This window comes from Alosa pseudoharengus, unplaced genomic scaffold (genome assembly GCF_046254945.1).
Source record: "Alosa pseudoharengus isolate Yale_2024_CS ecotype anadromous, Long Island Sound unplaced genomic scaffold, YU_APseudo_1.1 YU_APseudo_1.1_scf_17, whole genome shotgun sequence".
In the NCBI taxonomy this organism is placed as follows: Eukaryota; Metazoa; Chordata; class Actinopteri; order Clupeiformes; family Clupeidae; genus Alosa; species Alosa pseudoharengus.
This window is the reverse complement of record NW_027468640.1, coordinates 34,268,487-34,284,905: the sequence shown is the minus strand read 5'-3', so window position 1 is coordinate 34,284,905 and position 16,419 is coordinate 34,268,487. Positions and strand designations below refer to the sequence as shown.

The 16,419-nt window shown below is 42.9% G+C and overlaps 2 protein-coding genes across 3 annotated transcripts in view; both read left to right on the top strand.

The window, feature by feature from the left end:
* tbc1d19 (TBC1 domain family, member 19) overlaps nucleotides 1-12,415 on the top strand; it is a 30,822-nt gene extending 18,407 nt beyond the window's left edge. Inside the window, exons 12-21 of the mRNA XM_076289369.1 lie at nucleotides 2,940-3,014; nucleotides 4,796-4,858; nucleotides 6,279-6,363; nucleotides 6,686-6,730; nucleotides 7,052-7,084; nucleotides 7,271-7,380; nucleotides 7,569-7,660; nucleotides 8,027-8,142; nucleotides 9,300-9,370; nucleotides 10,663-12,415. Of these exons, the coding sequence (XP_076145484.1) occupies nucleotides 2,940-3,014; nucleotides 4,796-4,858; nucleotides 6,279-6,363; nucleotides 6,686-6,730; nucleotides 7,052-7,084; nucleotides 7,271-7,380; nucleotides 7,569-7,660; nucleotides 8,027-8,142; nucleotides 9,300-9,370; nucleotides 10,663-10,737 (765 nt within the window). The 3' untranslated portion in view covers nucleotides 10,738-12,415. The remainder of the gene's footprint in view (nucleotides 1-2,939; nucleotides 3,015-4,795; nucleotides 4,859-6,278; nucleotides 6,364-6,685; nucleotides 6,731-7,051; nucleotides 7,085-7,270; nucleotides 7,381-7,568; nucleotides 7,661-8,026; nucleotides 8,143-9,299; nucleotides 9,371-10,662) is intronic.
* A 1,406-nt stretch (nucleotides 12,416-13,821) lies between these two features.
* Nucleotides 13,822-16,419, top strand: part of stim2b (stromal interaction molecule 2b) — a 59,541-nt gene continuing 56,943 nt past the window's right edge. Inside the window, exon 1 of one of the 2 annotated variants that reach the window (XM_076289366.1) lies at nucleotides 13,822-15,395. In XM_076289366.1, coding sequence (XP_076145481.1) covers nucleotides 15,260-15,395 — 136 coding nt within the window. In that variant the 5' untranslated portion in view covers nucleotides 13,822-15,259. The remainder of the gene's footprint in view (nucleotides 15,396-16,419) is intronic. The other variant, XM_076289365.1, reaches the window with a different exon arrangement.

Below are 16,419 nucleotides of genomic sequence, written 5' to 3'. Positions count from 1 at the left end.
CAGTCCAAGCCTCTCGAGGGGTAACATCCTTTTTAGAGTAACCATGTGTCCAAACTCAAGTGCTGACCCTCACCCACGAGACTCTGTCTATTCTCTGCTGTCGCTCCAATAAACATGGAGCACAGATCAGATTGGGCTCTGTGATAGGTGACTAATATGTCTTCATTAGTCTTCGTCCGTGTCTCCTCCCCCTGTCCCCTCCACTCCACTCGCCGAAGGCCGTCTCAAACAGTACAACGGATACGCAGGTGACATGACCAAGGCCATTTCCCGCTAATAAACCCAGTTTCTGTAACCTGACATGAACCCCTTTCTGTCTCTTTACCACTTCCCGACCGAGGGCCTTTGGGCTGCGTTCTGTAACCCTCACTACAGTCAGGCTCCGACTGCGCTGTTCACCGCTGACATTTAGTCGACTCTGCCACGTATTCCTGGTTGCCAAACACAGGCATACATATGTGTGCACGCTTCGACACACACACACACACACACACACACACGCAAAGTTGTACAAAACACATACACAAAAACCCACAAACACACAAAATGATGACCTTAAATGGGTCACAATGCTGTCAGACCATGTCTACGATGATGAGCATGACGAGTCTATGCAGAGACATGAGAAGCGATAAAGTGTTTCCCCCAGTCTCTACTCATATGAGACACAGACCAGATCTCTCTGTCTTTATCTTTTTCTCTCATTTTCTCTAATTTTCTGTTGTCTCTCTTTCCTCTAGTAATTTGGAATGATGGATAGAAGGTTTTCTACTAGTGTTATTGAACTGCTGTCCTCCATTTGAGTGTGATTTATTTCTGCAGACAAGAGCAAGGATAGTGAGTCCTTTCCAAATGAGAAACATTGGACATAGCTTGTCCAACCAGGATACTTTCCTAATTTTTTGGATGGAGATGTAATTCTAACTTCTTTATTTAAGCAGGGCGATTGCCTGGCTTGGAAGACAGGGAGAGGTTAAAAATACGTTCCCAATTTTTTGTTGTCAAACAGTAGGCTAGTTGATGGTCTGATTATTTTGTTTTGTTACCCTGATAATGATGTTAGCTTATTATGTATACCGTGATCATGTTGATAATGATAAGTAATGGCACCTTTAATAGTCCTGTTGGGGATACATAATGAGCACAGCGCGAAGGATGAGGATGCTGGCCATATCAACAAGATGGTTGATGGGGAGGAGGTGGAGTGTTATATAATGCTTATCAGAATGATGGTTGTGTCAGTCAGTATATATGATGACGGTGGCGGTGGTGGTGGTGGTGTTGATGAATGATGCTAAACCCCAGTTCCAAAAAAGTTGAGACGTTGTGTAAAATGCAAATAAAAACAGAATGTGATAATCTGCAAATCTCGTAAACCCATATTTATCTGCAAAAAGGACATAGACAACAAATGTTGAATATGACAAATTTGACTGTTTCATGGAAAATATAAGCGAATTTTGAATTGGATGCCAGCAACACGTCTCAAAAAAGTTGGGAAGGGGGCAACAAAAGGCTGCAAAAGTTGTGTAATAATTAATGATTATTTCACTACTAATTAGGTTAACCGGTACCGTGATTGGTTATAAAAAGAGCATCCCAGAGAGGCAGAGTCTCTTAGAAGTAAAATTATGGAGGTATTCATCACTCTGATTAAACCTGTGTGGGTAAAATAATGAAACAATATAAGAATAATGCTTCTTAAAGGAAAACCTAAAGGAGAATTCTGGCAATTTTTCACATAGATCTCCGTTTCTCAAGGTCACGGTTTTTGCTACAGCACTGTAGCTGCCTGGCTGCTCTAGCTGTTAGCTGCAGCAATACTGTTTTTTTTTTTCATACCGACAGTACTTGGTGTCCTCCAGAAACATAGATCTATGTGAAGAATTCTCCTTTAACTTGAAATTGCGATTTCATCATCTACAGTACATAATATTATTAAATATTCAGAGAATCCAGAGAAATCTTTGAAAACAAGGGACAGTGCTGAAAAACAATATTGGATGGCTGTGGTCTTTTGGACCTCAAATGGCACTGCATTAAAACCAAACCTGTTACTACATAAAAAAAACATTGTATGGGCTCAGGAAAACCTCCGATAACCATTGTCTATGAGCACAGTTTGATGCTCCATTCACAAATGCTAGTGTAAACTCTACCATGCAAAGAAAAAATTGTATTTAGACATGATACAGAAATTCGGCCACCTTATCTAAGGCCCGAGTTTATTTAAGCTGGACTGAGGTAGAGTGGAAAATGGTCCTGTGGTTAGACCAATCAAAATGTTTAATTTATTTGGAAATCATGGACAATGTATCCTCTGAGCTAAAGAGGAGAGAGACTTTCCAACTTGTTATAGTGCTCAGTTCAATCCCAGCATCTATGATGGTATGGAGGTGCATGTGTGGCTATGGCATGGGCATCTTGTACATCTGGCACAATTATTTCTGAATAATTTTGAGCAACATTTACTGCCATCCAGACAATGCATATTTCAGGAAAACAATGGCAACATGAATTCTGCATATTACAACAGTATGGCTCCACAGAATAAGAGTTCAGGTGCTAAAATGGCCTCCCTGCAGTCCAGACATGTCAAATTGGATGCATCATAGAAATGAAAAACATCTAACCCCAGACTGTTGAGCAGCTGAAATCCTTCAGTATATCAGGCAATAATGGGAAAACATTTCATCCTCAGAACTCTAGCAACTGGTCTCCTCAGTTCCTAAACAAAGTGAAGCAACAGTTCATATGTTGTCTTTGAACTATTCACAGTTAAATATAAGGTTGACATGATTTATAAATCATAGCATTCTGCTTTTAGTAACATTTTACAGTGTCCCAACCTTTCCGGAATTGGGGTTGTATGACAAAGGTTGCTGTGCTGTGCTGATCCTCAACCAGTTTGTGATCTCCATCTCTGTATCTTTCACCAGGACATCATGCACTATGAGCAGCTGAAGGCTGGGGTCATTCAGCATGACCTGCTGGTGGACAACCTCATCTATAAGGTGGGTGTGTGGAGTGGACACACATTCCAACATTTATACCCCCCATATCAGTTCTTTAAAGTCATCCTATGCTATTTTTTTTACCTTCAAAGCTACCTTTATCCTCAGCTTCAAAGCCTTGAATTATGATGGTAAACTAACTTGTAATAGGGAAAATTGCGCCCCTTCTGCAGCCATAGCCTATCCCTCTACAGAGAACCAGCCTTGCAACTTGCTCTCCTGACCTGGCTCTTCAGAAATTATCTTTGCCAGTTTGCAATCAAATCCACATGTTCCGTGTCCAGGGTGCAAACCATGAGTGGTATTTACGACAGCTGTGTAAAATACACATACTCCACAACTGCAGGGGGAGCCCTGTCACAAAACCCCCAAAACTGCATTGGATGCCTTTAATGCTCTCTTTCTTTCTCTCTCTCTTTCTCTCTCTCTCTCTCTCTCAATCTTTGTGTTTGTATTCTCTTCCCCTCTCTCACTGTCTCTCTACAATACAGAGCCCATTATATTTTTCTCCATTTGGTTTTACTCCATATTAACTGTGTGCCAAACAACATCCGTGCTGGTTCCATATTGCATTTACTCGGGTAAATCATGTGGGAAGTCCAGAATATTAAATAATAATAGATTCCTGGATGGCTTGGTAAATATCAGATCACTTAGCTTCTAATTTTTTTTAAGCAAAGAAGAATGATTCAGCCCTCATCATTTCTTGGGTCAGGAGAGGGGGGAGCTGCCGGTAATTTTCCGTAAAAGATTTATGAAGCTTATAACAAATGCACTCCTAAATTAGATCAGGATGGGAGAAACACAATGTAAAACACGAGCAGACAGAGAGGGAGCCCCAGCCTAGTCGGGAAACAGAATGCAGAGAAGTCAGTGCCCAGTGCCAGCTTTGATCAGAGGAAACAACATGTTTATGGAGTGATCAATCTGGTGATGAAGGCCAGGACATGATACAAGCCCCTGATGTGCCCCTCTTATTTCTTTGTCAAAGTATTTTTTCTCTTTGGTGGCTGTATTAATTAAGGCTACATCCACACAATGAATGTAGCCTCATTAAAGCTACAACCACACAATCCCGTTTTCGTTTGATTCCAAAACACGTTTGTTATGTACCGGTATTCGTTAAAGCTACATCCACATGATTCCGTTTTCGTTTGGATTTGAAGCTTTTGTTACGTTTCTGCCTCTCATCTACACTATGCGTTTTTGACTTCCTGAAGCTAAATGATTTGAAAACATGGTTGCCCCTGTATTCATTTGAAATCTCTGGATTTGCGTTTTAATGTGGACAGTGAATCAGCAAATATCTGCAAACAATGTCATAGAGACCTTTGCTGCTGTTTGCATTTCACTATGCTGACAATTGTGTGAATGGTCATGTGATTTGTGCAAATGGTCATGTGACCCAGGTGTCCTGCACAGACACAATTTGGAAATAGCAAGTTTACGTGTTTGTGGATGGAATTAAAGCAAAACAAAAACGCAATAGTGTGGATGCAGCCTAAGGATTGTAAAATGTAAACAAGGGTAAGCTGCGCATCTGAATCTCTAAGACCTGTTAACAGCATTTGCTCCATCAAATGTGTGATGTGTGCAACACCAGTCTCTGTGGACATGATGGGTTTGACATTATAGCATCTGCAAACTAACTGACACATCTCTGTATGTATCTCTGATGTAATTGAAAATCCCTTTGTATTCATGTGTGGCGTGTGTGTGTGTGTGTGTGTGTATGTAAAGAATGGAGGATAGATACCTTATTGATCTCTCTCTCTCCACAGGATGTGAAGCTGACTGCAAGTAATGATGACTACTACTTTGTGTTTGAGGATTTCCTCTATCAGGTGAGGTTGTCACTCTGAGCGTTTTGACATCGTACACACACACACAAAGATACGTACAGTACCATCCACACATCACACACAGATCCCCCCCCACCCACACGCATACAACACTTCCCAGATATTGAATAGTATCTGCTGGGCCTGCTCAATCTAAACACAACGCTGGAATACTTACTCTGCTACTTGCCTCTGATTTGGCTGCCTGTATACAAAGGCAACACAAGTCTGCCTGGATACAGTTTGTGTGTACAGAAACGCACCAGTTAGACTAAACCACTTGTGCAGAATCGCTCCTACAAACTCCAGCCAAATTTTTCAGCCTGATAAAAAAATGCAGGCAGCCATATCTCGCTCTGGTATGGCCTATACATACTGTGATGGCACATATTTGAGCAGTGATCAAACCGAGTTTACTCATTGTTCGAAGGAAAATGTTTTAGTGAATATTTTTGTCTTGCCACTCATTAGTATAATCTCCAGGCACTTCTTTATACAGTGGTGTGTGTGTGTTTGTGCTTATGTGTCTGCTATGTGCTCTCTTGGTGTTTAGAGATTGGAGGTAACAGGTTAGCCTGAGGGGCAAGAGACCTTCACTCACCAGGGCCTCTTGTTATGTCACATCAAACACATACACACACACACTTGCTTCTCACACAGATGGCGTACACACTATACTAAACCAATACAATGACCTGAGTGTGTATCAGACTATTAATCAAGCCTGCTGGAGTCTTAATAAAGCATGTGGATAATGTTTTTATGGGTTGTAATCATAACTCACTTCAGAGCAGAGGCAGTTGCACTCTCTCCATCTACATCTGGTGACATGATGGTCACACACACACACACACACACACACACACAAACTCACTCACAGACACACAAGTGCTTGTGTCCAGTCATGCCAATGTTGTAATTATGTCCCATTTCCCAATTCATCACCCACCATCCATTAGGCTAAAGTTGTCTCTGATGAATCCTGCATGCTCTCGAGACATGATTGGGAATTCAGTGCTCTAAAGTGCAGCCATTTTTTTTTGTCTCCAAAGCAAGTAGACGGACGAACGGCACACCACATCCTGTGCACCCCGTCAGTTGGCAAAGAGTCTCTGTAATGTGCGAGTGTGTGTTTGTGTGGGTGAGATGAAAACTGGCATTGCCTGGCATGAAGCCATTGCTTGAATGAGTGTGTTGGGGGCAGAAAGCTGTTGTAAAATATGCCGCATGAGCATAATGGCTCTGGGTGGGTCACGCAACGAGTGGTCGCTTCAGATGTCAGCTGTCAAAGCACTCTGAAATAGAGGCCCTGCTGCTGGGGAGGCCATTTGTATTTTGTATGATTGTGTATTTTCTCTCTCTCTCTCTCTGTGTGATTATGTGTATCTGTGTGTGTGTGTGTGTTGTGTCTGTGCCCTTTCAGATCTTGCTGTGTTTTTCACGTGACACAACGGTGCTTGAGCACTTCAATTACAACAGTGCCACTCCGCCCAAGTCCTACATACAAGGTAAGTCAATCAGGCCAGTGACGTGTAATCACTACCTACAGGTACTTGTGTTATGTGTGTGTCTCTCGTGTGTGTTTTTGTGCGTGGGTGTGTGTCAAGAGGCCCTGCCATATGTGTTTCTCAAGGTCACTAATGAATAGGGATTATGCAAATGTGTACTTAACTTCTTTTTTAGCTAACTCCCTGATTCTCCATGTATATTTCAATGCATTCGGTGTGTGTGTGTATGTGTGTGCGTGCGCACGGTTGTGTTTCCTGTTGTAGAGTCCATGATTTGTAATGAGATATAAAAAAAGGATCAGTATTACTCTTTGTCCTTCAGGCAAGACAGAAGAGGATGGATATGCTGTTATTTATCCTCCGAATGGTAAGAGATGCTTGGTGCATACGCCACCTGTTCATCGAATTATACACAGATGCTAAATCTTTCCGCCCTACATTTTATTACCATGATAAATAAATAAGCCAAATCACTAATTGGCAGCCCTGTTTTATAGAAGAAATTGGCATAGAGAAGAATGGGCAGCCCTGTTTTATACAGGGCACACTTGCACACTACTGTTAGACGCCCAATCTGTTTGCCACATATTACATGCCATGTTGCAGCCAAATCAGTCACACTGTGTTGAATAGTGCTCTTGGGTTGATGCTTTAGAGGTCCTCATTTGTGAAATCATGATTGTTCCAGGTGTTATTCCTTTTCATGGCTTCTCCATGTATGGTGAGTATGTCTGATCTCTTCTGTTCAACTGCAAGCCTCTCCTCGGTTTAGTAGATTATTGGAGAAAGATACCTGCTGCTAAGTCTCACGATATGTTTATATCTGTGTTTTTCATCTGTGCATGTGTGTGTGTGTGCATGTATGCATGCTTGTGTGTGTGTGTGTGTGTGTGTGTCTGTCCTTCAGTGGCCCCTTTGTGTTTTCTGTACAACGAGCCGTCCAGGCTGTACGGTGTGTTCAGGGAGATGTACGTGCGCTACTTCTTCAGACTGCATTCCATCTCCTCCCACCCCTCAGTGAGTACAGAGTACAGTGTGTGTGTGTGTGTGTGTGTGTGTGTGTGTGTGTGTAAAGAGAGACATATAATGAAATACACTGTGCATTTGTTAGTGTGCCTTGTCAACTGTGTTTTATAGAAATGCAGAAGTATTATAAATGTAAATGCTGTGCGTGTGTGTGTGTGTTGTTTGTGTTGTATTGGTAGGGTATTGTGTCCCTTTGTCTTCAGTTTGAGAGACTGCTGCAGGCTCACCTGCCCCAACTCTTCTACCACCTCAGAGAAATCGGTGCCCAGCCGTAAGTACAGATAGATAGATAGATACTTTATTGATCCCCAGGGGAAATTCAAGACTACAACACACACACACACACACGTCTTACAAGTGGCCTGCTATACCAGTTCACCCACTTAAAATTGGCAAAGTTACCAAATTGCCACCCATAGGATGTACTCTAAAACACTATGCAAAACTGAGCGATCCATCAGATTTTCTTACACAACAGCACCATCTAGTGTGAAAAAGCTGCAAACACAGCCAGAATTCACAAATTGCTGTTGAGCAATATGCATACTTGAAATGAAGATGGCTTGGAGGTTGAAGGAATTTGTAAGTGTGTGTGTGTGTGTGTGTGTGTGTGTGTTTCTATGTATGTATGGTGTAGCCTGTCCATAGCCTTCAAGTGGATGGTGCGTGCATTCTCGGGATACCTTTCCACTGACCAGCTCCTGTTGCTGTGGGACCGTGTCCTCGGCTTTGACTCACTAGAGATTGTGGCAGGTGGGTCAATTTTTGGAATAGAACTCTGGGTCACATGGGAGTCATTCCATGTCAATTTAGACAAAATCCAGGAAAATAGTTGCTGCACCATCTCATATTTTGCTCAAAGTTTGTCTACCTAATATTTAGGTCCCAAAACTAAGACCTGTAAAATATTTTTGTTAAATTCCAATGTTTTCATACATGGAAGACAGAAATTTTCTCCGCAAGACTGGACCGTTAAAAGTTTATACTGCATGCCCATTCGTTTTTTACAAAGCACTAGATATGGAACAAAATGCAAAACTAGTGATATTGAGGGTCTTGTAAACTCATTATTGTATCCACATGGCACCAATCATTATTTATTAATGTTGAGCCAATATTTGAGGTCTCTGCAACAAATGCACCTGAAGATATTAAGGATAAAATAAGGTGTGATTGCATTAGATTCATTTTTTAGTAATGTTCATAGGACTCAAATGGCATGTGGGGTAGCTACCGTAATTTCCCAACTATTAGCCGCGGTTTACACATTGATTTTGCAAAATTTCTTAAGCTATGAAGATAATACACGAGGGCAGTTAATATGGTATTAATATGTTTTTTTTTTTTTTACTTGTATTTATAGTTATAGTAAAAGGCCAGAAATCCTTGCTACTACATCTATTTCCCCTAAAGGGAATCAGTGTAAGGGCCTTGAGCCAGCTATGTTTTAACAATAGTGTTGTATCATTACATGTTAATGAGGGGGCCTTCAATTCTAAATATTTAGTTAGTGTGTCATTTTTAGGACACCAAATTATAGTTAATGACAAACTGTCCCTTCAACACAGGCTAGCTTGAAGGCCACACCTTTAGTAGCAGAATGTTTGTCAATTAGCCCTTTTCACAATTTCCGAATTTCTGGGTTTGAAGTGAGGTTAATGATACCTCACAGGGTAAAGCATCTTCCTGTTCCTGTAGTTCCTGTAGAAGAGTGACTTTCTACGACTTCGTTTACACCTTCAAACCTAAACCTAGACAAACTTCAACGCGTTTTTTCAAAGCGAAAAATTGCTGCGTGTTTAATTAATCTGTTTGTTGACAGCAGACAGCCGGCAAGTAGCGATAGAGCTGAAGTTTCAGCGGCATCTTGTGAAATGGGCTAATTGCTAAAGGTCTGCTCTGGTTTGCAGTTCTGGCGGCTGCCGTGTTTGCCTTCCGAGCCGAGAACCTGATGGAAGTGACATCACTGGCCTCTGCTGAGGTAAGTGAGTGAGTGAGTGTCTGTGTGTGTGTGTGTATGTATGTATGCATACTGGAGGTGGAAGGCCGGGCAGGGGGGAGACATAAATAGAGTTTGGGCCCTGGCCAGCACCAGTAACCCAGTCTCCCACCGGCACGTCTTGAAAACGCTGCCTGGCCAATTCTAAAACTGACCCCCAACAGAAAAAAAAGAAAGAAAAAACCTCTATCGGCAATAATTTAATAGGGGCACTATTATAAGAACCATTCTTTGCCTTTTCAGCACTCCTGTATACTTATTCATTCAGCATCAATCATGTATTCTGACCCTGAGGTTCAAAGGGTAGCATCAAAAGGTTAATGCAATATTGAGCTCCTCCAGTCACGTATTCATACCAGGAGACATTAACTACATGACATAACTTTGTCGTACATATGTCAATAAAAACCCAAGTTCAAATGCCAGGTGGTTAATTAAACATACTGGTTCATAGCATCAGTGGCAAAACATGAATAAACTTACAAATAAACAAAACATTTCGCCCACCATGTTTTAATGCATGTATGCAATTGTTCCATAGTCTGCACCAACCAAACCCCAAAGACAAGTTCAGCTCCTGCCATGGCCGACTTTCAGATTGACAGCTGTAGTAAACGTTAATACGAGCCTCCACCCCTTGCCTTTGGGCAGTGTGGGGTGGTGGTGGTGGTCGGGGGCTGGGGGCGTCTAATCCGCCGTGACGCACGAGGATCCTCTGCCGAGGCGAGCATAGAGATGCTGGCTGGCAGTATTTGCTTGCTCATGTACCACCTGGTACACTGGAGAAGGTATCATAACAGGCGGACTGGGGGGCTTGTATTTATAGCCGCCGAGCCCTGAGGGCTGAAATATTAGAGCCTTTCTGTAAACACGATAGGCCCCCCTAAATTTAATCCCACAATCCCAAAAGGCCAGCACTCACCAGGGGAGGGGGGTGGTGGCGGTGGGGGTAAAGGTGGAGCGGAGGAATAAGACAACCTCCAACATCTCCTCCGACTACTGTCTCCGCCACCCGTCTGTCACGCTGCTGAAGCACCTGTGTTACGTTGGACTGAAGTCAAAGAAAGCAAAGCGCAGTCTCTGTCCATCCACCTCTCTTATCAACACTGCGCTTGGCTTTTCTCACTGACCACACGGCGCTGTTTTGTGTTTGCCAGTAAGTAACACGTTTACAGAGTGTGACTGACATCCTTCAATCTCTCCCCTACTATTACCCTCCCACAAGGCCAAACTCAAACCCCCTCCCCCCTGACGCTGGTTTGTATCTCTCGCAGGCCGTCCTTGCTGACCTCTCTACCCTGAAGGTCATGCCCCTGATCCAGATCTTCGTCTTCGCCACGGTTATCTAACCCACCAAGAGAAGATGAGGGGGGAGAGGCAGGGGAGGGGAAGAGGCTAAGTCTTCAGAGCCATTCCCACGCCAACGCCGCATGCCTTCCTTTTTATCCCTCACGCCAGCTCCACACCAAACGATGGAACGCAGGGGAGAGGGACAACAAGGAGGAGGACACCGCAAACGACCAAAACCTCCCAGTGTGGTCCAAGGCTGGTCGTAGAGGGACAAGCCATTAACCGCCTGTCATAGTACCCTCGTTACACACGGGCACACCATGTGTCACGCCACCTGCGCCCGCTCCGGTGCTGTCTCACTCGCACTGTTGCCACGCGTGGATCATTTTACCCTGCTGTATGCCTTACCCCAAACTTGACCCCCCCATCCCCCACCCTCCCCCAGCTTGCATTCTCATCTGAAAACCCCCATCCATCTGCCAATGCTCCATAACTAGCTCAAAATGCATGCATCGCCAATTGCAGAAGCTGAAAAACTCCTTGCATTTAACAAAGCAAAGCTTGTTTTCTTTTGACCAATTTCATGTGGCATAGCAATGTACTGTATATAATTTACTTTTTGCACAACAAGTGCAAAGGGTTATTTAAATGTTAGTAACCACTGCTTTGTCATTGCTGATAATCATCAAAATTGAGAAAGGGAAGAAACATGATAGATTTTATTTCCATGATGGATGTTTTCCTTTAATCCAAAGGGCTGTACCAGCCACCACTCCATTTTGCCAGAAATTCAGTTACTCTGTCACACAGCTTGGTCTTTTGAACCCCCAAGATTTTTCTTTTGTAGGTTAATGTTGTATTTCTGGCCAAAAAGTCTCTTTTTAACCTACATACATGTTATAGTAAGCTGTAATGAAAAGTTTCTAGATGATTGTATGTATACTGTACACAGCTTTGTAGATTGTTTTTGTTGCATGGTTAGAAAAAAGAAATGCCTTTCTCAGACAGACAGTAACTGGTGCTTGACTTATGACTTAACATGGTAGTACCCCCCAGATATGGTATCTAACCTTGCTCTTTTCCAGTAACCAATATATAATTCAGCAACCGGTATTTGTCAGGATGCCAGCCTATTCTTTGGGTTCACCTCTTGTACAGGTATTGATTGCTATATGTGCTAATATGGGTGTACTGAGATTGAGATTGTTTTCATTATGAGCTGTTTGTCAATATTCACTCTGCATACTTCACTTGATGGGAACCAGTTGCAATCCTGGCCAGACTGAAAGCAGCACCGCAGGTATATGCGACTTATCACTGGTTTGGCTGGCAAAGAACACTTCCATTTTTTTAAGGAAAAAAATGCTTTCTCATATGCAACACCTGGTGACGCCATGCAAACCAAAAGGTGAGCGATGGGTGTAGCATTTAGTCATTGGTGTCGACTTGTTTTAAATTCCTTACACTTATTTACTATGATTTTTTTTGTAGTTGTGTTATTGTTTTTATTTCGTTAAATATGAATTGTTTACCAATAACTGTCCCATGCCTTGATCACATGTGTCATATGTTATATATAGATGTTTTATTATTTATTATTAGCTGATGGTTGATTTCAGCCATTTTGTTATGCCTTATATTGCAGTAGGCCTAAATATCATGTCAGCATCACTTTACATTACATGGACAATGCCAGGAATTAATTACCCAAATAAAATAACTAATGCATTTGACATATTTGAGCGGTTTCCCAAGAACTTGCATGTTCTTATTTTCATGCCTCTGTCTGTCCTGATAGTTCATTGTTTTTAATTAAGCCTATTGACCTCAGACCTCGAGTCCCAAACCATTTACAATTTGATCATCGCATAAGCAAATGTATTTAGACTACACAGTGTTCTACATGACAGCTTAGCCTACTGGGACACCGAGTGCCTGAATGTCATCATCATTAATTGACAGGTAGCACGGGGCCCTCGATCCTCTCCTTCGCTCTGCCCCGGCACCAAACTCACCCTCACATTCCTTCTCCCACTCCAAGCGTACTGAGTTGGCAGCCTTCCTTCTGTGGATACATATCAAATTTTGCCGCGCGTCGGTTTTTTTCCTGCCCTCCCTGCTCTTGCCACACTTTGGGATTGTCGGCGGCCCGACTGTGCTGGTTACATCTGCCACCTGTCTGCCTCGGCTCCCACGCCCCACTCTGCCCTGCCTATGATCCGGCTGCCCTTCTAAACGTCCGACCGACCGAGTGCCTTCTGGTGCTGACCATTTTGTTGTTTGGTACAATTCCCACTGCTGCCATTGGTGGGTGTAGCATGCAGCAGAACCGGTCTCAAACCATCATTCATAGTCTAGTGTTGGATATAGTTGTTGCTGAAAGTTATCTTGTAGATGTAACTATCATGTTACTCTTTGGCACATTTGTATGGCTTATTTGGCTAACATTTGTGTCGCATAATTAACATAGGCTACCAATGTTGGCCTACCATGCCACGCGACTTTGTTAATGTTTCTTTTTGAAAGTGAATGAGTAGACTAATTATTAATCGGTTTTATTGTTCTTGCGGCACTTTTAGGCATAGCCTACATGGCAATAAATATGTGAAACCTTAAGCTTAGCCATATTCATAGCTTTATGCAATTGTAACAGGCCTAGCCTACTTGACAAACGTGTTAAAATATTGAATAGAAATAAATCATTGTGATCATTTAATCGTTTTTATAATCATTTGCCCAACCCATTAAAATAATTTGAAATGTAAGCCTATGCCAAAACTATAAGAGTAAGCTAGACCCATGCGCTTGGTTCCTCTAACCTACACCTCCTACAACTTGCTGCAACATGCACTAACCCTAGGCCTACAAAATACTTGCCTATTCACGCAATCACTTGAGTTTTCTGTGTGCAATGGATGCGCTATACCTAGGCTCATAGTGTCGCCTACGAGAACCTTCGGGAGAAACTCCCGCTTAGTGCGTTTTCAAAAACGTTCCATTATGTGTCAAAGTAACCAATCGCGTTGTGCCATGTTGGGAGCTTTGCGCCAATCGCCGAATTAATCGGGGGCGTTTGACCAATAGCCGTATCAACCGGGGAGAAAATATGGATGGTTGGTGGTGTGGCAGCAGTGTATTGCGATGAAACCGTAAACAGAAATGGCAAACAATAGACAGAGGTGGTTCCGTGTCATTATCCCGGGAGAGGGACATCCTCATCGCTGAAGTTGAGGCGATTCCTACGCACACCGATGAGGGCATGCACCACTAAAGGTCTTGCGGAATCTGCTTCCTCGTTTTGCCAACGTTTCATACGCATAAACTGGGATAAACATATTAGTCTCTGAGCCAAGACATTAAGAAAAAACACAGGTTATTGAGTTAGACTACATTCACTGTAGAATCAGACTTACACAGGCAAGCAGTATTTGTAGCCAACGAGTCGCTGATGTCAAAATGATTTGCATACTGACTTCCGCCCCACGACTTTAGTGCATCAGCCGGTCATGAGCGAAGACGGCGAGACGGACAGATGTGTTTAGTAAAAGACATGAAAACCTGACGTTAAATTATTTGGTGCATTACTTGTCTGGATGTATCGTATGGTTGGTCACCAGACGCACCGGGATTCGGAAAGATTGGACGGGTTTGGGGACAAAGCATCGGCAGAAGTGCGATTTAAATCGCTGACTGGATTCTATACTTTAATTTGCGGAGGAGGACCGTGAACACCACTCATTCAGTATGCTGAAGACACTGCAATATTTTTATATTGTGTGTATATGGAAGTCCAAGGACTATTGCTCGTTTTAACCTAACCGACTCTTACGGATTGGAATATGGCACTTTAAAACGCATTGACGCATCCCGTTGACAGCAAAATTGTATTTTGTCGTTGCTCTTTTCTGTGAAACGTTTCTTTAGCGTGGATGTAACCTACACGTAACATTTGCACTTTTTCACTGGAACCTGACTTGACAAACAGTCCAAAGTAGATCACCGGTTCCCTCGACAAGCTACCCATGAAAGTTTCGATAAAATAGGCTACCATATCCTGCTCGTGAAATGCTTTGACGTCTCTGTATTGTAAAGAACGCCACTAAAGTATCTTTATTTATTCTTTTCAGATGTCGTTTTAAGTCTTAAACCCTCGTTTCGACGTTCCTAACATTGTAGATAGATGGCATAGTGGATAGATAGATATATATTTTTCTAGGTATTTCAAGTGTATATATTTAGGCTACTTTTAAGAATGACAATGTATATCTTTCCTTTAAAGAACAACCTATAGACAGTGAAAGATTATGTTAACGTAGTCTTCGTCGTACATTGTTGTGTGTTTCAAAGTCACAATAGCCTATCGCTAGTGTTCAAACTCGTTGGATTTTAGCTAACAACTGTGTCTGACGTTCCATTCTTGCGATAAGAGACATTCGACTATAGCTGTCAAATCTACCTTTTAAACGAAACCACAGCCAGTGGAAGACAGACTATTGTGTGATTTATAGCCAAACTATATTTATTTAAGCCTCCATCAACCCTCTTGTTATACTGGGAAAGGATCCTCAAGCCGTGTCCACAATGACTTACTTCTCCTATGGTGTGCTACTGCTGCTACGTGGACTCGTCATCTCTGCAGTGTTGGGATATGAGGGCACTTACTCAAGTGATCTTTCCAGCCATGCCACCTCGGAAGCCCCAATTGTTGCAACTACAGGTGAGCCTCCGCAGTAAAGCTGTCTCTCTGAATGTTTTGCCAGACCTCCTTATTGACCAAACCAAAGCAACTATGTTTCTCCCTGTAGAACAAATGCTTACAATGCTTACAATGCAAATGCTTAGTGTTTTGAAAAATATACATAATGTGTTTTTCAGTCTTCATGCTTCTGTGTGCATTGCGGGGAGAGTGTCGGTATGACAAGAATGCAGGATGCAGCCCCCCCCCCCCCCCCCCCCCCACACACACACACACACACACACACACACACCATTTGAATGGAAGATCCTGCTGTGGCACCATCATGAGACCACTGTTATTGTCTGGGTTGCCGTAATTTTAAGCAATGGGGTGCCCGCCATCATGCCTGGATGATTGGAGACGATGCAGGATTGCCAGCGAGTGCTCCATGGTAGTGCTCAGCTCAGGCAGGCAGGGATTCCCCCCCCCCCCCCTCTCTCTCTCTCCCTCTCTCTCCTCACCAAAACATGGTCAACCTCTACTGGACTGACTGTCCTAATGGTTTTGCTATCAGCTATCGAGCTTGATCACTGACTCATACTTTGTGGTTCTACTCACCATGTGTGTCCATATAGGAGATAGCGGTTGACTTTGACACATTTTTTGCTTCAGTAAATGCCAGGAATTTACCTCAATGTGCATGCTAGCTAGATCAGCTTTAACAAGGTCAGAGAGGTATGAACATTGATTTGAGGAGGCTCGTTGGCGGTTAACAGCTGTTCTCATAAACCAGCTGGGGTGTTCTGTGTTGTGTGTTTTATTTCTGATTAACAGCAGTCTTAGTTGTGATTATCTGCATTTTGGTGCTGTGGGCTGGCTATTGGCCTGTGGTCTAGATGTAGGCCAGCTATTGCCGGCTAAAGACACAGGCCTTTTCACACCATACAATCCAGATGCTCCTCTGCCTTAGGACCTGAGAGTTCGAGTCCACAGGTTGAGACAGAAATGAACAAAATGGTCGATGAGTGGACGTAAGTCCCACAGTGTCATTTATCTGAGCAGA